Raw genomic sequence first — 24,469 nt, forward strand, 5'->3', positions numbered from 1 at the left:
GAAGAAATACGTGTATTTTTATTTTTTAACAAGGATCAATATATCCAAATTTGACAGGAAAGTTAAATTGCACCCTGTATGTACTTTTAAACTTGTGATTATTAAGCTTATCGCACATTTGTCAGCACCGTACGCGCCACATGGTTCATGAAATGCGGCGCGTACGGTGCTGACAAATGTTTGCGAGGTTTCACATCAATGAAAATACAACGAATTCTGAAATACGGCGCGTGCATGCTGATATATGTGCGATCACCTTTATAGGAGAATAAAATATACGTAACCTTACACATATTTATTTAGCACTTCACTAAGATCACTTAGTCTTTGTCACTTTGCACTTAGAAGCCCTCCTGGTACGCCTTGGACTCGAGCCGAGCTTGCAGCAGCTCGAGCTGTCGACGAGCCTCGCACTGCGGGAAGTTGTTTAACTCGTAGTACTGCGGCGCTATTTTCAATAGCCATTCCGCTGTAATGACAAAAAAATATTTTTATTTAGATGATATATTTGTTCAATAAAACGTCATAATTGAAGACATGAGTGGATGCAGCGGGTAAGTAATGATTATTTTTGCATAAATGGAAGCTTTAGGATCGGGAAAATTGTTATAAATCAACAAAAAATGTTGATTCTATGTATAGCTAGACATATTAGCCAGATGATGAAGTAGATAAGTTACAAGGTTTGTTCAAATTGTAAGGGAAAAATTGAGCAATTGCTCCTATATTGTAGAATGTAAAATCCACTCATGTCTTAAATTGTTGACGACTGTTGTCGTCAAAAATTTAAGACATGGTTTATTTTAATTTAGGACTTTTAATTTAGGACAAGGTTGAGTCCTAAATTAAAAGTGAGTGAAATTTTAAAGAGATGACCTACAACGCGTTTAGACGTGCGCTTTTCTGCTGTAGCTTTTGGCAAAACGCGCACGTCTGAACGGTCCTTATGTTAGCGGGCCCCTAGACGATCAATTTTATTGTGCAATATTATTGACCGTCTAGGATTAATATTGAACGCGCCCGCCTTTCAATCTAATTGTCAAATAAATTGTTCAATATGTTTGTAGATTTAAGGGCTGCCATAGTCTCTCTAGAAGGGTAAGTTTACTTACGTTTGATGTCGGTCACTGTACGTATATAGTTCTTGGTGGTGAGTACAAACTCGTTGTAGATGACCCAGTCGGGCTTGTGGTCGAGGCAGGTCGACGGATGAAGCTGGACAACCTGATTGTCCTTCACCGTCAAGTAGTGGCCAGTACGCTCCAAGTGAGCGACCTGTGAAAAGATTGGGATGAGTTAGTACTGATGGGTTAGCATCGCTGGCAGAGTTGAGATATGTTCTATAGTACCCGCAACTCTGCCTTAGGCTCTATTTGTTTATCTATTCTATCTCTATTGACGACCTCTGTGGCTCAGTGGTGAGCGCGTTGGTAGCTCAAGCCGGGGGTCGCGGGTTCGAATCCCGCCGACGGAACAAAAAGTTTTCAATGTTCCCGGGTCTGGATGTGTATTAAATATGTGTATGATATAATAAAAATCTTAAATATATGTATAGTATAAAAGTATTAAATATATTTCCGTTGTCTGGTACCTGTAACACAAGTCCTTTAGGTACTTAGCACGGGGCCAGACTGACGTGGTGTGAAGCGTCCATAGATATTATTATTATTATTATTATTTGTATGGCTACACCGAGGGATCACAAGCAAATTTATATACTATAACTAGAGATCACCCAATGGTCGAAATTCGACCTTTTAAATTACTTATCTTCTTCTATTGACTATTTCAGATTTAATAAAAAAAAAACAATAATCCATTTTTAATTTGACAACAGACATCCATACTAATATTATAAATGCGAAAGTGTGTCTATCTGTCTGTCCGTCTGTATGTCTGCCTGTCTGTTACCTCTGCACGCCCAAACCGCTGAACCGATTTTGCTGAAATTTGGTATGGAAATACTTTGAGTCCCGGGAAAGGACATAGGATACTTTTTGCCCCAGGAAAATGTACGGTTCCCGCGCGATAAACGAGTTTTGGCGCAACGGAGTTGCGGGCATCATCTAGTCAACCATAAACAAAAGAGTATAATTCGTATGTATAGGCATGTCATTGAAAAAGATGGTAGTGTGCACATTGTAGTGTGTGTAATGATTTATTTGTTAATAAAAAATGTATGATAAAAGCATAATTTAAAAATAATGATCCATGCACTCCTTCACCACATAAACTATAACGATACAAATTTTCATTCATTACAATAAAATAACGATACCAACATTCATTCATTTTGACGAAAAATGCGGAAACGTAGTTCATGTCAATTTCAAAATGGATCCAAAGTTTTTCGCTAGCGTATTAATATAATAATATAATAAAGCGTCCGCGACGCTACTTAAATTGTTACATACATTTTCTTGTGATCTCACCATGCAACGGGCAGAGGCTATACACTATACAGTACGTTCGCGCGGACAATATTTAAAAATAATTTTAGTCACCTGCATGAAGAAACCGTTGACAAGCGCTTTTCTAATGTTAATGTAGTAGTCTTTACTTGTGAACTCAGTACTTGTTCTCTTGAGGCTAAACCTGTAGAGGAAAAAATGTATAGTAAATATGTATTACAATAATTTTGTAAATATTACAAGGAATTTGACAAACCTGTTGAATAAGAAAATTTAACACTGGCCACAATTTTTTTTTAAATATTTCTGCCAGGTGGGAACACTGATCTATGATCTATGGCTTTTGTCTTTGTTTTCTTACCTTACCTCGTTGTAAAAGTTTGTGCAAGTAAATTATATTTACAAGAAAAGTCCATAATATAATAAAACCGGCAAAAAAAAGCACTAGAGCAGTGTTTCCAACCCACACCTTACCAATAACTAGCCAAGGTATTTTCTCTATTGCTTCTTTATAAAATCGCAAAATGTTTGGAATTGACATGACGTGACATGACATTCCATACGTATAGTTAATTCCATACATATGAAACAAGACTGCATTCATAACCCAAAAAAATGTTTTGCGGGGCACAAATAAGCGGGGTTTAACAGCGACTATTGATAAATAAGTTGCAAACTATAAACTTACCTATCCATAATTCTACTCAGCTGTTCCCTTACATTATCACCGGACTTGAGAGATCTGTAGTTGATGAAATTGTCATAGCACCAGTGAGGGTCTTCCATGCCTAAAAAAGGGAAATTCATAATTAGCACCAACATTTTTAAATAAAATATGAATTTATCTCACTCACTCGGTTCTGTTAATGAATGTGAGTGAGTGAGAGAATGATAAACGCGTGACAGTTTACAGCGGCAAACTTAGCGCGGACGGGTAGTAAGTATACTTTATTATAATATGGTTAGGGTTCCGTTTCAACGTAGTCAACAAGTTTTGTTGATTACAGAAGCCTAACCGGCTGATTTTTTGTATATCGGTAGGTTAATAATTATACAATTTAAGAGTAACATTGTCCTACAAATAGAACAGTCCATATTTTAGAACCATCAAACCAAAGTATGAAATCCTTTCTATCCCTGTTAGCTCACTTTCAAGATTTTTCGCAGATAAAAATGTTGTTTGTCTTATCAAAATGTAGCTTACTCACAAAAAAATTAGCTTGATAGTAATAAAAAAAAATGTTGTTCTAGGGCTCCCTGACTAGTAGGTATGTTCAGAATAAAATTAATTGATACACATCAAAAGAATGGAAAAAATACTGAAGCGTCCATAGATATTATTATTATTATAAAATACCACGCTTGCTTGGAGAGTGGTTTCTTACCAAGAAAAAGGTTTTCAAATAAAAAAAGGGATTTTATAAAATTAAAAAAGTTATTTAAGTAAAACGCACATTAATTGCCTATACTCGTATTATCTATTGCACTCCATAGTATTTATTGTCATGAATTATTATAATTGATCTAAGGTTATTATTTATGTTCTGTTTTTTATGTTTTCTAATAAAATCAATGAAATGTTATTTTATATTATTATTGTTTTAGTTGTTATATTAAATTGATTATTTTATTAATTTTATTAAGTACGTACTTTAGCTTAATTAATTTTATGATTATCTTGTATCTTTGCCAGTGTTGTGTCACCTATAAATGTTAGTTGGCTATACATAGTATTTGGTGATTTCTTAAGTACAATATACTCTATTGTTATAATTTTGCTACGTTTAAGTTGCCAGTTAAAACAATATTGTGCAATGTTGTATGTATAAAAGCCTTTAAAGATACGCTCGCCATACGCGCTCTAAAGAAACCAAATTCAATGTGCTAACCCTTAACCAATAATGTTGTCTATGTCCGGAGTCAAAACTGATCTGTAATATATAGATTCGTATATTTATTTCCATGATTTTATTGATATTTTAAAATAAAGATAATTGTAAAAAATCTCCTATGTTACGAAATAAATAACTGTGGAATTTTAAACACTGTATTACGATTAATACTGTAACGAAAGGTAAATAATCTTATTGAAACTGAATGATTAAATTATCCCTTAATAGGGCAAAGGACAATTATTGCTTACCACCTTAGTTTTTTGACCATAAACAAAGGAACGGTATCTGGGGGCACGGGAGTGCCCCCCGCCAAGATGAGCCAAGCGAAGCGCGCAAGGGCACTACCTACCTTTTCTCGAAACGTTTCATCGTATTTTTGCACCCTCGTAACTTTGGATTGGTATGTGTACTTCCGTAAATTCAATATTTATAAAGTGTAAATAGCGTAGAAACTTTTATTACTACTGGCAATAACGCTAACGTCAAAGTTTGCAAACTACCAACGTTCAGAAAAAAGTGTCGATAAAAGGACATTGCCAATCCTTATATGGAAGTTGGCCCAAGTGCTGCCCACAATGAAGCCATGGTGCATTTTGTTCCTCAGGCCAACCCTAACCTGTAAACCAAAGCGTTCAAAAATCTATCCCAGGGGTCAAGAGAATTATTTTTTGTTTGTAGTGAATTAATTATTTACGAAAAAATAATTTGACAATAAAAAGCAACTATTGCATAATTATTACTTCAGTTTTACATCATCATGTCAGTGACAGAACGTCCACTTCTATAGTTTTACATATATTAATATAAATCAATTTTCATAAATCGATATTTACAATAATAAACATAAGTAATCAGTTGGTAACAGCTGTGGCAGTGACTATTACTTATTGCACTGTAATAGTATAGTTATAAAAATACTATACAACATTTACATTACAATCATTATCATCATCATTTCAGCCATAGGATAACATAAAAATAAAACAAATAAGATACTAGTCGTCGTCATCGTCATCGATTATAATTCTATCTAGGAATAAAGCAGGGCACCTTATCGCATCGAGATGCCTAGCCCACCCCAAAAACCATATTATGCACATGGTAGGTATTTGTTATCAGAGCGGAGCATACAAAAGACCGGTTTAAGGAGTTATGCGATACGTATGACAGGAATGAGTTAGGTGTGCATTTTTGAGCGTGAAAATGTAACTAATTAAACAAAAAATACCTTAAACACCAAAAAATCTTAAAAAAATTGTATGTAAGTATTCAAATTAATAACTCCTGAGACCGATTTTTTAAAATTATTTTTTAATGTATTGTAGTCCAAGGAGAACTAGTTGGCACTACTCCCACGTGTGGGCACCACTTGGGCCAAACCCTGTCAATGTCCTTTAAAATTTGGCTTCAAAAGTATTAATTTTGTTCTAACAAGATTCCGGTAAATAGTTTTGTGATAACTGGTGTCATTATTAATTATGCTATCCTGCATGATTCGCATAGTAGTTTTTGAAATGAATCTTGTACTATTCAGAAAATCGTCGTAAGCTTGGTGGTAAAACTTTTACCATTGCCCGGTTACACGAACATAATAGTATTTGGTGGTTACATAGTTACCATTACCCATTACCGTATTTTTATTTCAGAAGAATGTCGAACAAAAAAAAAGTTATCGGACACTACAATCGAGATAATTTTAGAAGGTGATCTCTCCAACATTGAAAGCAGCGACGAAAATATCTCGGAAGAACCACTTTGGAACGGTAGCGTCCAGGATTACGAAGATGAAGTTTCGCGAGGTCTGTCACGAATATGTGGAGGAGAGCCAGAGTTGGATAGGATATACAAAAAATTTGAAAATTTTGAAGCAATAAACGAACCACGAGTATTATTTTCAGGAATAAACAAGGTGGGAATTTTGGGGTACCCACTGAAATCAGATGCTCTTCTATACTACACTACCCAGAAGATCAGGGAAAATTTACCAGATGCCGATTTTGCAGCACGAAAAGTGTTCAAAAACGATCGAGGATCATTGGCAACATCTGCAAAGTAGCTTTATGTACCACCCTGTGACCCCATGCTTTGAAACCTTTCATATTGCTCCAGAAGAAGGAGAAGCTAGGGATTGTAGCAGCTCTACTTCTAGTACCTTAACGGGCTAAGGTCAAATAATTATCACCAACACCTAGACGTAAACTGGCAATGGTAATATAGTTACCACCCAATTTTCGCGTACTTATTATTATATATTTTTAGATTTCCATAAATAAAGTTAAAATAGGTCATCATATAGGAATAAATAATAACACAAAAGCAATTTTTTTCATTATTTAATACCTCCGCCCTATAAAGGGTTAAAGTAAGATTGTTAATAATTCTGTATAATTTATTATGTAATGGGCCTGTTTTATAATTTTTAATATTGTATTTAATACAAATATGCTATTCAAAATAACTGAATAACTTTTAAAATATAACGATTTTGTTAGATTTAGACTCTGTCCTTTAGTGAATTTTTTTGCAAAATAAGTATCACAAATACTTACTACTTAATTACAAATTGTACTAGTTTTTAATACGTACTTTGTCATTTATAGTAGGAAAAATAGTTGTATGATAGCTTTTGGTATAAAAAAACCTAGCTATGTTAGCGGGATTCATTTCACTGCTAAGCTATAAAAGAGGCTCAACTTATAACAAAACTGGTATCTGTCTATTAACTTGACGTACAACTTATATATAATGATAAAAATAAATTACCTACTGTAAATTACTCAAGTCGTTTTTCTTATCACTATTATACAAATACTAGCGACCCGCCCCGGCTTCGCATCGGGTATAAAATATATAGCCACTGAAAAAATGATAAAAATCGATTCAGCAGTTTTGACTTGTAGTTTGACCGCAGCAAAAGCTACTTTCCGCATTTTTTTAATCTGTAATATCTTTATATCAGTTATATCTTCAATACGGCTGTAAAGGGCCATATAGATCTACATTAAATCAACAATGTATTTAAGTTATTTAATTGGATAAGAATTAATGCTGCATTTATTAAAATTGCTTCGAAAATTAGTTATTTTTTGTCGAAAAACAAAATGACAAAAAGTTATTGTGGGATATCCATAAGAGATAGACATATACCATCGCGGAGTCGTCGCGCGCGCTATACTTGGTACATTATTTTGATAAATCTCGTAGGGTTCAGTCTGCGTTTGCAATGTAAGCGGAAAAAAATTGTAATTATTTACGACATCACATTAGAAACCCCAACAATAACAGTATTTCTCCACTATTTAATTAATGTTATTATACCTATAATCTTCCTCTTGATTCACTCTATCTATTAAAGAAAACCGCATCAAAATCCGTTGCGTAGTTTTAAAGATTAAAGGGAACAAAGGGACACGAGGGAAAAAAAGCGACTTTGTTTTATAATATGTATAGATATACAGTGTGTAACAAAAATAAGTGATAATACTTTAGGGTGTGTACGTGTTCCTTGTAGAGAGTTCACTGTGAAAGTAGCAGCTCTGAAAGACGAAATTTTTTTTTCACTTTTGTATGGACAAGGGTACGAGCGTCACGAGTTTTCCCATACAAAAGTGAAAAAAAAATTTGGTCTTTCAGCGCTGCTACTTTCACAGTGTACTCTCTACAAGTAACACGTACACACCCTAAAGTATTATCACTTATTTTTGTTACACCCTGTAGATAATTCACAGTGCAATTTATACTACTACAATACAGTATACTTATGCATTCTAAGAAGATATGCATGCAGTACTTATATTCCTTGATACACAATTTTTTGTATATTCATGTGGCTACAAGAGACAAGAAATGGCCAAAAAAATCATGTTTGTTCTGTAGGTGTCCCCCTAAATATTTTATTTTTAGAATATATTGTTAAAGCGGCAACATAAATACACAATTTGTGAGAATTTCAACTATCTACCTATCACCATTCTTGAGATACAGCCTGGAAACAGACAGACGGACAGCAAAGACTTACGGTCGTATGAATAAAAACTTAGCGTGGGTTTTTAGAAGCTTTAAAAGCCTGTTGTAAAATTTATTATGAATAAAGGTTCTCTAACAGTGCTCTAACACCGTTTTAAGGTGACAGCTGTCAAAGAATAGCGCATGTTTAATAGGCCTGTTGTAAACCTATTTTAAGCTTAATCATTATGAATAAACGTTTGCTAACAGTTGTTTAGGCTCGAAACGTAAAATAGGAGTTCGCAAACTTTAGTGAAGCCTCGGACCTACTTTAAGACCATTTTAAGAGACTGAAAATGGACGCAATATCGAGTATTATCGCGATTTCTGACATTATTGCAATTTCAAGAATCAGTAAGGGTCTCTACAGACGGACCGCATTTCAATTGCAATCCAGCGCAAATTGCAGTTCAAGTGCAGTTTAAATCAAGTTGACACGATTACGGGTCTACACAGACGGATCGCGTTTCAACTGCAATTCAACCGCAAATTGCAGTTCAAGTGCAGTTTGAATGCAGTTGACACGATTGCAATTCGACTGCAATAGAACTGCAAACCATACAGTTTACACGACTGCACGCCAACTGCAACTGAACTGCAATCCGACTGCGCGTTTAGTTTGCAGTCGTATTGCAGTCGTGTCAACTGCATTCAAACTGCACTTGAACTGCAATTTGCGGTTGGATTGCAGTTGAAATGCGGTCCATCTGTGTAGACCTTACAATATAACTGCAAACCAAACGCGCAGTCGGATTGCAGTTCAGTTGCAGACTTGCAGTTGGCGTGCAGTCATGTGAACTGCATACTGACTGCATCTAAACTGCACCATCCTACCCGCCCGCACGGTCCGCTCTCCAGCAGTGCAGTTTGGATGCAGTCGGTATGCAGTTCACACGACTGCACGCCAACTGAAAATAAACTGCAATCCAACTGCGTGTTTGGTTTGCAGTTCTATTGCAGTCGTGTCAACTGCATTCAAACTGCACTTGAACTGCAATTTGCGGTTGGATTGCAGTTGAAATGCGGTCCGTCTGTATAGACCCTTAGATACATTGTGTCAAATGCACTAATTGTAGGCCTCAAAAGTAAAACAGAATAAAATAGTATTTTTAGTCATCTTCTCCTTCTTTTCATTATTCTTCTTCTTCTTTTATTATGGCGGCCTTAGTGAGTTGCCAATGTCAAAGTCTACTTTGCTCTATGATTTATAAAATCCATAAAGTACATTTATTTTTTCTTTACTCTTTATTTTTGACACATTGAATACAATTTTTAATCTGTGGAATACAATAAATTGACACACTGCCAAATTTTAGATTACCAAAAAAAATTCTTATAAAACGTCATGTAAAGGTATTTTACTTATCGAAGGCTTAGCAAGCGTTTATTCATATGGAGTGTTATAAGACGGTTTTTAACTTTAGTGAACATTTTAGTTAGAAAGCTGTTAAAACGTTCACTAAGTTTTTTTTATTCATACCACCGTTAGTATCATGGAGTTCCGTTTTTACCCTTTGGGTAGAGAACCCTAAAATTAAAACTGTCAAAATGGCAGGTTAGATTTGAGCTCACCCAAAAAAGTATAGACTTGGCCATGATTTTTTAATTAATTTATTGTTTTTTTATTAAATAATTTTTTAAACCCCTTATTTCTATTTCCGGCGTAACCAACCACAAAATAATTAAACGATTAAATAAAAAGGTTTTTAAAGTAACCCAAAAGTCAAAAAATTTGACTAAAGAAATAAAAGTAGCTGTTCGAGCCAAACTTTCGCGCGACGAATGTGGCAGTTGGCAACACTGCGCATGAGTCGCTGTCAGATGTCATACGTCCTTTGACAAGTGACACAGTAAGACACAGTCCACTACCGGTGCCCGCGATCGTTATACGAAAAATATCAGCTAACCGTTCCCGTGAATCGTCATAAATTCGAACTCAGCTCAGTGAATGTATCAGCACATCAGCCGTCTTCTCCGCACATCTGCCCAGCTGTGTCAACCACCAGGTAACTTCCCTTTCCTCTTCTCAATCCACTCCCACGTTGTAGGGGTTCTCGCCCCTAAAATTTTCCGAAACTAAATAATTTTTAAAAATTGTAGAGCCTTTGCCAGATATGCTACAAACATTTGTGAAGATGCAAATAAAATTTAATAAAATTTAAAAAACCTAAAGACAGAAAATTTTAATTAGACGACAATTATGTCCGCATAAATTTGGAAGCAGAGCCGGAAAGGCTATAATTATCTGAGGAAACATATAATCTTACGAACACTACAACGATTAATAAGTGATTTTAGCTTAAATCCAGGAATAAATTAAAACATTATGCAAGTAATCAAAAGAGGGATAAAAAAATCTACCTATAAAAAAACACTTCACACTTTTGTTTGATGAGGTAGCCTTGGCACCAGGACTTTATTTTAATAATGGTAAAATAACAGGATTTGAAGATTTTGGAAAAAAAAACAAATCAATACATTGCTGACCATGCCCTAGTGTTAATGATTAAGGGAATTAAAACAAAAATAAAAATACCGATTCTGTTCATTTTTTGTAGGAGCACAACAAAAAAAAATATAATTTGAAATCCATTATTAAGACAACAATAGAAAAATTAACCAGGAATGATTATTTGAAACTATGTATATGTGACCAGGCTGCCTCAAATGTAAGCACAATTAAAATGTTAATTAAAAAATGTTTAAAAAATTAAAAAATGTAGATGGTACAAAAAATATTAAAAAGTGTATACAGTACAAAGCTGGATACACAATATCAATACTTTTCCTGAAATGTGGACTCAGCCATACTAATATTATAAATGCGAAAGTGTGTCTATCTGTTACCTCTTCACGCCCAAACCGCTGAACCGATTTCGCTGAAATTTGGCATGGAGATACTTTGAGTCCCGGGAAAGGACATAGGATACTTTTTGTCCCGAAAAAAATGTACGGTTCCTGCGCGATAAACGAATTTTGGCGCAACGGAGTTGCGGGCATCAACTAGTATTAAAATATTTTGACAAATTTCAATCAAGACCCTCTTGAGAACGTATTTTGTTGTATATTAGAAGCAATGGATACCTAAACATAAGTCCAACCTGTCTGCAGGTTGTTAACGCGTACAAAACTTTAATGCTTGACAATATGAATTCACCTCATTCGTTAATTGCCAATTGTGAAAAAGATTATAAACCATTAAAATCAATGAAAATTTTATTATCTCAGAAATGTGATGTAAAAACTCCTGATTCTGCATGTGAAATTGAATCCTTGATCATACCGATGAATAAAATTACAACCAGTAACTAAAGGGTTTTCCAATAAGAGGTGTTATTTTGAATAGCCCGCTATTTCGGTAGATGTCTCTTTTGAAGCTGTCATTTCTTGGCATTTGACAAGTAGAAACTACGCCATTAATAAAAATGGTACGATACACGCTTCAACAACGCATTGAAATTATTAAAATTCACTATAAAAATGGTGAAAATTTGGCAGAGACGGTTCGTAAAACTCGAACATTTTTGGGTCGTCGTGAAGCACCTTGTCGGACCGCAATACAGAAATTGGTGGAAAAATTCGAGCTGTTGGGACAAGTTAGTGATAAGAAGAATAAAACCCGTGCACGTCGCTCAAGAACAGCCGAGAATATTGCTGCTGTAGCCGAAAGTGTTGAAGAAAACCCAGGTTTGTCCATTCCTCGTCGTTCTTTGGAATTAGGTATTCCACAAACGTCATTACACCGTATTTTGCATAAAGATTTGGGTCTTAAGGCTTATAAAGTCCAGTTGACACAAGAACTCAAGCCGGCCGATCATCAACAACGTCGTGACTTTGCTGATTTGGTCGTTGAAATGCATGAAAATGATCCGGAATTCCATCGAAAAATCATCTTCAGTGATGAGGCCCATTTCCACCTCGGTGGCTTCGTCAACAAGCAAAATTGTCGCATCTGGGGCTCAGAAAACCCAAGAGTTATTGTTGAAAAGCCTCTCTATCCTCAACGTGTGACTGTTTGGTGCGGTTTATGGTCCGGCGGAGTCATTGGACCTTACTTTTTCGAAAATGAGGCTGGCGCAACAGTTACGGTGAATGGATTGCGCTATCAAGAGATGATTAACGATTTTTTATGGCCGGAATTGGATGGTATTGATCTGGACAACGTTCACTTTCAACAAGACGGCGCTACGTGCCACACAAGCAACGAAACCATTGATCTTTTAAGGGAAAAGTTTCCGGACCGTGTTATCTCTCGAAGAGGTGATCACAATTGGCCACCGAGATCTTGTGATTTAACACCTTGCGACTTCTTTCTTTGGGGCCACGTGAAGGAGAAGGTCTACGCCAACAGCCCAGTATCGATTCAAGACCTCAAAGATGGAATTCGTGAGGCTATCGAGGACATAGAGCAGCCACTTTGCGATTTAGTTATGGAAAATTTCATGAAAAGGATTTTGTCCTGTAAGCGTGGCCGTGGTGGTCATTTGCCTGATGTTATTTTCCACTATTAACGGCATACCTTCCTCTTTGTAATGAAATAAACATCTGATGATTTATAATAAAAAATGGCATTTTTCTTTGAATATCAAAATAACACCTCTTATTGGAAAACCCTTTATAAGAGCATAATAAATCCAAAAAATATGTTGCCGGGTATGTTATTAGAAAATTTGAAACTAATGTATTTAAAAAATGTTAAAAACGTGATAATGATCTTATGAAAGACGGAAGAATACTGATTCATTTAATTATGCGATTAATAATTATACGAAACGGTGTTCACCCGAACAACCTGTATATAACGAACCATTATCGCATATCAAATCCATCGAGCACGGGAAGGATAACGAACAGAAAGCGCTAAAACAATTTAGAAACAGATCCAAGAAAATCTCAAAATTCTCCGTTGTGGCCTCTATATGTGATGATGAGTGTGATTTTCTTGGTACTACACCCGATGGCATAACCGATGATAAGACCATAGTAGAAAATTAGAAATCAAATGTCCCATTTGTGCGTACGAAAAGGATATACAAGTGGTGGTTGAAAATAAATGACTACATATGCAGTAAAGCACATACCAAACAAGCCAAACTACATTATTATTTAACGATTTTTTTATTATTATTAATTTTTTACAGAGTTTCTATGTTAAATTATAATTTATATTATTTTTAAGCATATTTTTAAGTCAATGAATTGTACTAAGTCATATTATTGTCATTATTAATTAATTTATTTTTTTCGCAGAGAAATGCTGTGACGCATTCGACGCAGGGGATGGGGACTCCCACTGCGGATATGTGGGGCTCGCCGTAGCTTGACCTTATTTAATTTATAATTTATAATTTATATTATGTTATTGTTGAGCATGTACTATTTACCAATTATTATTTTATATTAATATTGCAGTAATAATTTTAATGAGTGCAATGATATGTATAATTGTAATAGGACTTCAGTCTGAACGTGATAAGTTGTTAATTTTTATTTTATATGTAAATGTATTATTCTGTTGTCTGTAATTATACCTGAATAAATAAATAAATAAATAAAAAGCTGCCATTTTACAAACTCAATGATAAAGGGGAATTAGAAATAAATAAATCCCACAATTGCTATTACCAAATGCAAGGACAACTGAGTATAACAAAAAAAAAATCTAAATGTTTGTTTGCTGTCTGGACAGGAGAGTGAAATAATATCAAGACAGAAGTTATAATAAAGATTCTTTAAGGGCTCAGGGACTTACCCCGTGACACCAGGAGGATCGCTACGTGCGCCTGATGGCCCGTAGAGAGCGCGCCACCACAGCCCGCTCTATACAAAACCGTCTGCGGCAGGCGACGGAAACCAGCGTCAGTGACCAAACGATTAGAAATCGGTTACACGAGGACCAGCAGTTCTCCAGAAGACGATTAGTACGAATTCCCTTAACGAGTACTCATCGGGCAAACTGATTATTATCGTTTGCCAGGCAGCATCTCGTATGGAATATGAGTGATTGGAGCAGCTGAGTATTGTTCACTGACGAGTGCAAAGTGAAATTTTGTAGTAGTGATCATCGCATTAAAGTCTGGAGAGAACGATTTTCCGATGTCTGCATACATGAAAGTGATAGATTTGGGAGTCCTAACGTTATGGTGTGGGGAGGAATCTCTATGTCTGGCAGAACCGAGCTAGTCATTCTGTGGAGGTACGATTATGGCTAGCGATACATCGAGGAGGTCATAGGACCCCACGTGGCCCCATATGCACACAGAGTTGGCGCAGGATTCCACTTGTTGCACGACAATGCTCGCGCACACACAGCTAGAGGCTAGTGCCACCAGGGAAACCCTAGAGTCCGCTGGTATACAGGTCTTGCCCTGGCCTGCGAGCAGTCTGGACCTGAATCCCATCGAGCACATGTGGGACATCTTAAAACGAAAGGTCCGAAGCACAGACCAACCCGTCCACAATGAGAGGCAGCTGATCGACGTGCTGAAAAGAAGCTGGGATGAAATCCCGCAAGAAACAATTGTTCACCTTGTGGAGAGTGTACCTACAAGACTGGAAGAGTGCATTAGAAAACGAGGAGGCCATACCAGATATTAAAAAATAAAAAATTGAACGCCTTTTTTTAAATTATTATTCAGTTATTTCTTTTTCTATAATTTGCCGTAACTCGAACCGGATTTTGCCGAGAAAATAGGCAATGTTGCCGACCCATTTATATAGCTTTACTATATAATAATTCAGATTATTTTGTCAATAAACTTGGAATTTATTAAGAAAAAAACTATGTGAAACATGTTTAATCCAGCACATTGTAAAAACTATAAAAATATTATTATATTATACATATGTTCAGTTGCAAAGTTGCAATATTGTTTTCTATAATAGATTTCTAATATATCTATTTCTAATCTAGATTTGGTGAAGTCTGTTGTGAAATTAAAAATGGATTGTTTTTTTTTCAATTAAATCTGAAATAGTCAAAACTTTAAACGGGGCGCCAAAAGAAGAATAAGAAAGTCAATATTTTGGTAATAAAATATTATTAGCATTGCAACTTATAATTAAATTTAAGGTCAAATTTCGACCAATGGGCGATCTGTAGTTTTAATAAATGGTTGTGCGAGAAACTGATACCCAACTTGAGTGCCAATAGCGTCATAGTGATGGACAACGTTGGTTACCATATAGTTCAAATTAATAAGATACCCAACACCAGCACTCGGAAAGCAGTTATACAAGATTGGCTGCGGGCCAATCACATTATGCTTGAAGTTAGCTCCCTACCATTGCGACCTCAATCCCATAGAGCTTATAATATAGTCTTTGAAAGCGAAAAGTGGCAAGCAGAAATATTTCTATATCAGTAGCTCAATCACAAGAACTAATAAAAGAAGCTTTCCAAAGCATAACAGCAGATGACTGGAAAAAAAATGTCGAGTGGCAAGCAGAAATATTTCTATATCAGTAGCTCAATCACAAGAACTAATAAAATAAGCTTTCCAAAGCATAACAGCAGATGAAAAAAATATCGATCATGTACTGCATGTTGAAGACCAATACAGAACCAGGGATGGGATAGCGGAAGATAGAACAATTTTCGGGATGAAATGTCGAGCAGCTCAGATGAATCAGATATGGGTGTAGAATATTTAAAATTAGAATTTGATTACAGTGAATATGTTGTTATTGAATGTATGACTTTGATTTTTAAATGATTATTTAAGTGAAATTCTTATCTAAGTAATTATTTTCATACAAATTTGCTTGAATCTGTTGTGTCTTTCCCAAGATCATATAGAGCTGTTTATGGTATTATTCGCAGGCAGGGTGGATATAATAATAATCCTAATGCTAAACAGTTTCGACATATTATAGATATCTCGAAACTGTTTAGCATTAGGAATTATTTCTTACCTTCTACCCTCATTTACTTTTTTCTCCCATGGTTTAGAGATTTTTCGTTATACAATAAAATATTCAACTTTTTAAGTCCTTTCATTTGGTATATGTCTCAAAGTTCTACATTAGTGAGTACGAAATGACGAAGAAATACGATGATCATTCTTTATGGGCGGCGTGGACCGACTGGATCAAAATGTGGGTTGTTAGTTGTTACCGAATCGCTATTCGCCTGAAGAGGTGGTATTATAAGGTTCAAACAAGTTGGTATTGGCAATTGCTCGTGTTTCCTCTAAAAGTAGCACTCAATAACGCTTTTTAACTTTATAAAATATCCCCAGCTTCAAAAAAACTTACGCAACATGATCTTTTGTCTATTACAGGAGATATTATTTTTACATACTTTCTAATAAAAGATTCAGTTCCAAATACATACTTCATCAGTATCAATTCCTAGATCTTCATTGGCTGTTGTAAAACGTATTCCTGATGCTATTAGGTTGAATGGCAAAGGGCATCTAATTGATAAACAAAATAAACAAACTCGATGTGGTTATTGTCATAAAAATATCACTATGATATGTATAAAACTTAATGTTCCTTCACATAGCAAATGCTCTATTTTATTTTACACTAATTAAGTAACATACCTAATATCCCCTTTTAATTAGAAGATTAATAATTTGTAAGATTTTACTAACTATAATAAAGAAATAAAGCATATATAATTGTTTTATCTTCTTATATATAAAAATGGAATTTCTTCTTATATATAAAATTGGAATCAAATGTGTTAGTCGCGCTAAAACTCGAAAACGGCTGAACGGATTGGGCTGATTTTAGTCTTAAAATGTTCGGAGAAGTCCAGGGAAGGTTTTAAAGTGACACGAAGTTCACCGGGACAGCTAGTTTTATATATAAAATTCTCTTGTCACAATATTAGTTACCGTACTGCTCCGAAACGGCTTTAATGACTTTTACCAAATTTTCAAAATTCAGGTCTGAGAATCAGCTACTGGCTACTTTTTATATTGATAAGTGCATTTCTTGAATAAATAATAGTGAATTTTTACAACTTGAGATTGACGATGACCATTGTTTGTGTGACGGAATAGCGATGGACGTTGCCATGGTGACATACTTATTTAGTCACTTTAATAAAATAATATCAGCGAAATACTTTAAATGGCAAACAACGTTTGCTGGGACAGCTAGTTTCCTTAAAAAAAAAACATAGCCCCTAACGTGTATATGTATCATCCTACTGATCCATTATTGGAACAGAACGGAACGGTTACAAAACTAAAAATCTAAATAAGATAATTTTTTTCGTACGTAGCTTTAATTATATACATCTATAAACATGGGCCATGGCCTAATCCATAGTGATTATATTCTCTTTGGCCTAATCCGATTTTTATAAAAAAATAATATGTTTTATTATAACGGAAACTAACATGTATGTAAGTATTATCCTACTGATCCATCATTGGAACGGTTATAAAACTAAAAATTTAAATAAGGTTTAGTATAATTTTTTCGTACGTAGCTTTATTTATATACAGGGTTACCTCGTAAGTCGACCTAGATCCTTTAAGGGGCTATAGTTAAGATAATTTCTGACTGATTTGACTATGAAACACCCTATCCTAAATCCAATGGTTTTCGAGATAATCTAATTTTAAGTATTTTTCATAAACAGTCTATTTTTTGCCTTTTGTTGTATCTCCTTTTTTTATTCTGAGGCTCTGGTATGTTTGTTTATACGTTTTATTTTAGAAAATGAATTGCTCTATCCATAACAATAAAAAAAAATACAATTTCAGAATAAAATGAGTCGTAAAAGATGGTGAAAAGTGAAAAATCAAACAAAAATAAAACCTAAGATGTGTCTTTCTTTAAGCGATACTTAAAAAAAATCTATGGAAGTCTGTTTGCAGATAAGCTTAAAAACATCTCCATTTTGTCAGCTATCCAAAAAGGTATAACATTATAGGGTAACATCAAAACCTCATAAAAAAAACTTTGTTAAAAGGCCCACAGGTAGCAAAAATTCCGGTCTTTTGTTAAGTATCCTTGTTTGAAATAGGATACGTGCGAGCGAGATGAGATACGTTTTGTGTATGTGGGAGTGAGAAAAAAGATAGTTTGAGTTACTTTGGAGTTTGGATGACTAAACAAAAGATTTAGCTTAGTCTGCTCATGCGATTCGTCCGTGGTAGATGCGATTCTTGCTCTGTGCTCTCTCTGTTTTTTGACTCGGCTTGTATTTCTGGACTGATCCCGTTTTATCTTCGTGACTACCTGTGCTTGCTTTGTGGACTTTGTTTTGTGCTTCTGATTTGGAACTGTTGAAAATGGCGGCCTATACGAACGAGGAATATGCTGACATGTTATTGTGTTACGGATATTGCGATGGTGTATCATCAAGAGCTCGTGCCGAATACACACGACGGTTTCCTAACCGCCGCGCCCCAGATGTCAGTGTGTTTGATGGAGTTTACCGACGAATTAGAGAGACTGGTTCAGTTTCAAGACGACGGTCTGACCTGGGTCGTCCACGTGTTAATGATGACGACGAACAAGATAACGATATAGTACAACGATTTAGATCAGATCCAACTACAACAACGAGTGTTGTTGCCCGAGATCTTGGATGCTCGCAGTGGAAAGTGTGGTCCACCGTCCATACAGCTGGCTTATACCCATACCATTACACGCCCGTACAAGTCATCGAAGAAGGCGATCCTGTGAGGAGATTGGATTTCTGCAGATTTATGCTGCATGCCGATTTAGAAGACCCAAATTTTTTTAAACGCATTTTGTGGACTGATGAGTCCAAATTTGACAAAGATGGTATAACAAATTACCACAATGCTCACTATTGGGCCTCAAAGGCAGACGGAAATCCAAAAAAGAAAAGAGCAAAGGGATCCCAGAGGCGATTTAGTTTGAATGTGTGGATGGGTATAGTTTGTAACCATTTAATTGGCCCATATTTTCTACCCGAAAATTTAAATGGAGAAACATATGAAAACTTTTTGACTGAAGAATTACCACAACTATTGCAGGACTTACCGGCGGAAATCACCCAAAATATGTGGTTTCAACACGACGGTTGTCCTGCACATTACCGAAGATCAGTCCGACAATTGCTAGATACGACGTATCCCAATAAGTGGATTGGGAGAGGTGGACCTACACCATGGCCAGCCAGAAGTCCCGACTTAACCCCCATGGACTATTACGTATGGGGACACATGAAGACTTTGGTGTATGACGACCCCAATCCCATAACGAGTGTAGAAGTTTTACGCCAAAAGATTATTGATGCAGCCGATAAAATGCGAACTACACTAACAACTGGAGTAGTTAAAAGTGCTTTGAGAAAAAGAATGCGAATTTGTGTCCGAAACAGAGGCGGACACGTAGAAAATGAACTGTAAAAACAAAATTTAATAAATATTTACTGTTTACATTTTTTTGTTTAATTTTTAGAACTAACTAATATTTTTATTTCAATGCCCGGGGAGGCTATCATCTGAGTTTTTTGTAATAAAAACTGCTATTACCCTATAATGTTATACCTTTTTGGATAGCTGACAAAACGGAGATGTTTTTAAGCTCATCTGCAAACAGACTTCCATAGATTTTTTTTAAGTATCGCTTAAAGAAAGACACATCTTAGGTTTTTTTCTTGTTTGATTTTTCACTTTTCTCCATCTTTTACGACTCATTTTATTCTGCAATTGTATTTTTTTTTTATTGTAATGGATAAAGCAATTTATCTTCTAAAATAAAACGTATAAACAAACATACCAGAGCCTCAGATTACAAAAAGGAGATACAACAAAAGGCAAAAAATGGACTTTTTATGAAAAATACTTAAAATTAGTTTATCTCGAAAACCATTGGATTTAGGATAGGGTGTTTCATAGTCAAATCAGTCAGAAATGATCTAAATTATAGCCCCTTAAAGGATCTAGGTCGACTTACGAGGTAACCCTGTATATAGACTTATAAATATGGGTCATGGCCTTATCCGATTTTTATTAAAAAAAAATAACATGATTTATTATGGTTGGGATAATATGAGTTAAGATCATATTTTAGAGAGAATTATATAATATTTATTTTGGATAGGGAGTTCCGAGACAATATGAGTTAGTAGTGTTATATTGTTCGTTCTGGACCACGCAAAAACCAGCGTAAAAAGATCTCTCTGGTAGGTGTAGTGATAAGGAGAGGTGGTATGTCTGTGTGTGTGAATTGTAATAATAGAGTTGATAATATTATTGTGAAAAAAAGTTAGTTTCAATGTGAACATTGATACGTGTGGATTCCACACTGTGGAAGGGAATCGTTGGTGTTGTCAATCATAATTAATGAACTTCAAGATGGAGTGTTTTTGAGAGAGTAGAATTTCCAATTTTCCGTTCAAATGGCAACGATTGAGAAATTTTAAACCTGGCCAAAGCGTATGCGTCAGACGGCGGAGCAACTTGCGGATGCTTTTTTTTTATATACGGGTCGAGGAGATAGAACCGTTTATTTCTGTATTAGCGGTAGTTTAAAGGATTGGGAAGATGTGCGAACATACGAAAAAAGTACATCAATCGTGATAAAGGTGTGAGTGGGAGAGGAGTGTTAGAAGGATGTGGGTACAAACCATAATATACCGGAATCCTTATTCGAAGGCGAACACTGAACATGGATACGTGTGGATTCCACAGTGGAAGGGAATCGTTGTTGTTATTAATCATAATTAATGAACTTCAAGATGGAGTGTTTTTGAGAGAGTAGAATTTCCAATTTTCCGTTCAAAATGGCAACGATTGAGAAATTTTAAAGACTGGCCAAAGCGTATGCGTCAGACGGCGGAGCAACTTGCGGATGCTGGTTTTTTATACATGGGTCGAGGAGATAAAACCGTTTGTTTCTGTTGTGGCGGTAGTTTAAGGGCTTGGGAAGATGTGCAAACATACGAAAAAAGTACATCAATGGTGATAAAGTGGGAGGAGTGTTAGAAGGATGTGGGTACAAACCATAATATACCAGAATCCTTATTAGGAGTCACTGCGTCTCAATTTGCAAATGGATAGGTAGAGGTCGTGAATGGACACTAAAAGAGATTTTAAATTGTTTCGATAGGAGTACTTCCATAGGTATCTACCGACTACCACACATGATGCAAAACTTTCAAATAGCAGCGGCTCTGTTATCCAAAGTCTCAAATGTATAGTCTCGTTATTGCCGAAAAAGCAAGGAAGCTGAAAGAAAATACTTGCCATGTGAGTTAAATATTAAAAAACTTTACCTAATGTATAATTTTGACCAGCGTAATGCGCAACTTGAGATAAAATTATTATCATACTTTCGGCATATTTTCAACACTGAATATAATTCAGGCTTCGGCACACCACAAACGGATGTTTGTTCAAAATGTCTTGAAATAAAAGAAAAGATCAAAATGGAAAAAGACGGAAATAAAATAAAAATATTTATGACAGAGAAGAGGGTTCATTCTTTGAGTGAAATAATTTTTTGAAAACTTGAGAGACACTACACCTGCCTTGAAAATAATATCTTTTGATTAAAAAAAAATTAACCATTACCAAAGGTGCCTGACCAATCATGCTATTATAGCCGACAATAATTATATTTCTTCAATTTAACCGTAGTCGAAGGCCATTCTTTGCCCCTAAATAAAGAGCGTGTAGTCTCTTATTATTGTTAATTGTACAGAAGACGAGTTTAGGAAAAAATTTGGTGGCATATTCTGCAGTTTATGACCGGCTTTGTAAGACTGATAAAACGGGCATATCAAGAATTCGTTTAGTTGCAGACGGATGTGGCGGGCAAAATTGTATGTATTTATTATATTATATATGTAATTGTATTTTAATTGGTATGTGCTGCAAATGGCTATTAGAAAATGGAAACAAAGTAATTTTTACTGTCACCGCTCATTCCTTTATGCCTGCTGATCGCTTTTTTGGAGTTATAGAAAAAAGCTGCGTAAAATGTAGGTGTACTACCTCCATTTTACGTATTCATCCCAAAGAAATCATAGATATTGTGTCTGAAAACGCGACATTAGTAGGCGAAGATTGCAAGGTTTTTGACTGGAAGTCATCTATCTATCAAAGACATCGTAAAACCCACCACAACTTGGAATATTCAATTAAAGCAGTGTAAAAGACTTACTCTGCGTCGTTCAAAAAACCTGGTAAAGTGCTTGTGAGGGGTGACCTAGCTACCGCTCAAAATATTTGTAGACCACGAAAACTTATAGATATAATAAATCCGATTATACTGCCCAGTATAGTTGCTGTTAATAAAAGTAAATTAAGTGATGTCAATAAATTACTGAGCAAACATTTTGGTACCTTAGAGCATTAAACCAGCCAGGCTGGTTTAATGCTCTAAGTTTGGTACGGAATGGCAAGGCTTATTGGTATTAAGTTTTTATAAAAAAATATTATTAAGACAGGAGGTCTTACAAGAAACACCTTCTGAAGATACAGGGTGAAATTTAACCTTCCTGCCAAATTTGGATATATTGATCCTTGTTAAAAATAAAAATACACGTATTTCTTCTTTTATAATCACTCAATACTAAAATTTTGAGAAATAGCCTCCGAAAGTTATCCTACCAATCACCACAAAATATGGACACATGCGCGACCCGGCCCCGCCCCGCCCTTCCATTGACAGTCTTGCAGTGACGGATTAAGACTACTTGATGCCCTAAGCAATCCATGGCTGTGGGCCATTATCCGTATCTCAACTAGAATCAGTCTTTGAACCTTTACTCTTCTGGTGCCCCCTCAGACGTGATGCCCTAGGCAATTGCTTAATTTGATTAACGGCTAATCCGTCACTGCATTCTTGTTATTATCATAAGTTGCGAATTTTCCCTTCATACCACAGAATAGATAATACATAGTACTAGTACTTCATACTTTGACGAACTTAGGACCGTCAAATGTAAAGGACGTAGACAGGTATGTTCAGAATAAAATAAATTGATACACATCAAAAGTATCGAAAATTACAACTTTTTAATTACGAAAAATAAGCACTTTAGAAATTTATAATAAATCTAAACCACATCCTTTGCATTTAGGCGTATTTAAAAATTCAATTAACTTATGTACACAGTACAACTAATTAAAAAATAAAAATCAAAACAACCCACCTCTAAATCTTATTTACTTCCATCTTGTCTACACTTAGCATAGTTCAAACGAGTTCAAACTGCAATCCGTTTTGCTCTAAGCAAAGTCTAGCGCGTTTTGCACATTGTCTTTAAAAGTTTGTTACTTTAAAAGTTTGTTAAGCACAACTTTGTCACTTTTAACCTCGTCAGAGGCATGTCTTCAAGGCTGGCTAGGCGTGTGCCAGGGGGGGACAGAACCATGTAATTGGTGCCCCTCACGGTCACACTCACACATACACATCGATACAAAACTTTTCCTTCTTCTTTTTATATTGTTTTCCGGAGCTTTGATCATAACATTGTAAATTGCCAGTGGCAAAGAAACTTAAAAAAATTGACGTAAAACCAAAACAGAATTTTGGTAAAGGAATTGAATATTCTTTTACTTTCATATAAAATTAAGAGAAGTGTATATATTTATATATTTCTCTTCATAACGAATAAGTACATAAAGAATAAGGGAGCTCAAAGGGGTTTCTTTTTAAAGAGTCGTCGAATGAAGTAATTTTCAACCTTATTAAATTGATTTAAAGTTTCTTTTATTATGACGTGTGTCAGTTGACAGAAAAAATGTGTCAGTGGGCAAATTTACTCTTATTTGTTAAGCAAATTACTTGTTACGTTTATATCAGCGTAATTAATTATAAATAATGTGTAGTTTTGATAATTACCGGCATTATATTTATTATTAATTACGAGTATTAACTACGCTAGCAACATTTCATATAATTTTGAGCTCTGGCTACATTAACCGAGACGCCAATTTAATCACCTCCCCCACTTCCTTTCTGTCAGCCGGCAGTGTATGTGCGCTAAGTTCATTTTTTCGCGCCAAGTGCAATTTTATGATTTTTTTGGGATTATCAAAATTATCGAAATTACCCCGTATTGTTTTACACAGAAATTAGGTAAGTTACGTAATATTTTGTTTGTTTTAAAGAAGCTTTGACGTTTTTTGCTTTCCTAAGAATAGGTTATGTTGCTCTAGCTGTGATTTTTAATAAACATTCGAAATAGCCCCAGTGGGGTAAATTTGT

The 24,469-nt window shown here is 35.3% G+C and overlaps 1 protein-coding gene across 1 annotated transcript in view; it reads right to left on the reverse strand.

The window, feature by feature from the left end:
* Positions 1-280: 280 nt before the first annotated feature.
* The window catches only part of LOC121725573 (putative pre-mRNA-splicing factor ATP-dependent RNA helicase PRP1), a 70,404-nt gene continuing 46,215 nt past the window's right edge, over positions 281-24,469 (reverse strand). Inside the window, exons 7-10 of the mRNA XM_042112589.1 lie at positions 3,100-3,199; positions 2,505-2,595; positions 1,113-1,275; positions 281-469 (exon numbers count right to left, since the gene is read on the reverse strand). Coding sequence (XP_041968523.1) covers positions 342-469; positions 1,113-1,275; positions 2,505-2,595; positions 3,100-3,199 — 482 coding nt within the window. The 3' untranslated portion in view covers positions 281-341. The remainder of the gene's footprint in view (positions 470-1,112; positions 1,276-2,504; positions 2,596-3,099; positions 3,200-24,469) is intronic.

Source organism: Aricia agestis, chromosome 3 (genome assembly GCF_905147365.1).
Source record: "Aricia agestis chromosome 3, ilAriAges1.1, whole genome shotgun sequence".
NCBI lineage: Eukaryota > Metazoa > Arthropoda > Insecta > Lepidoptera > Lycaenidae > Aricia > Aricia agestis.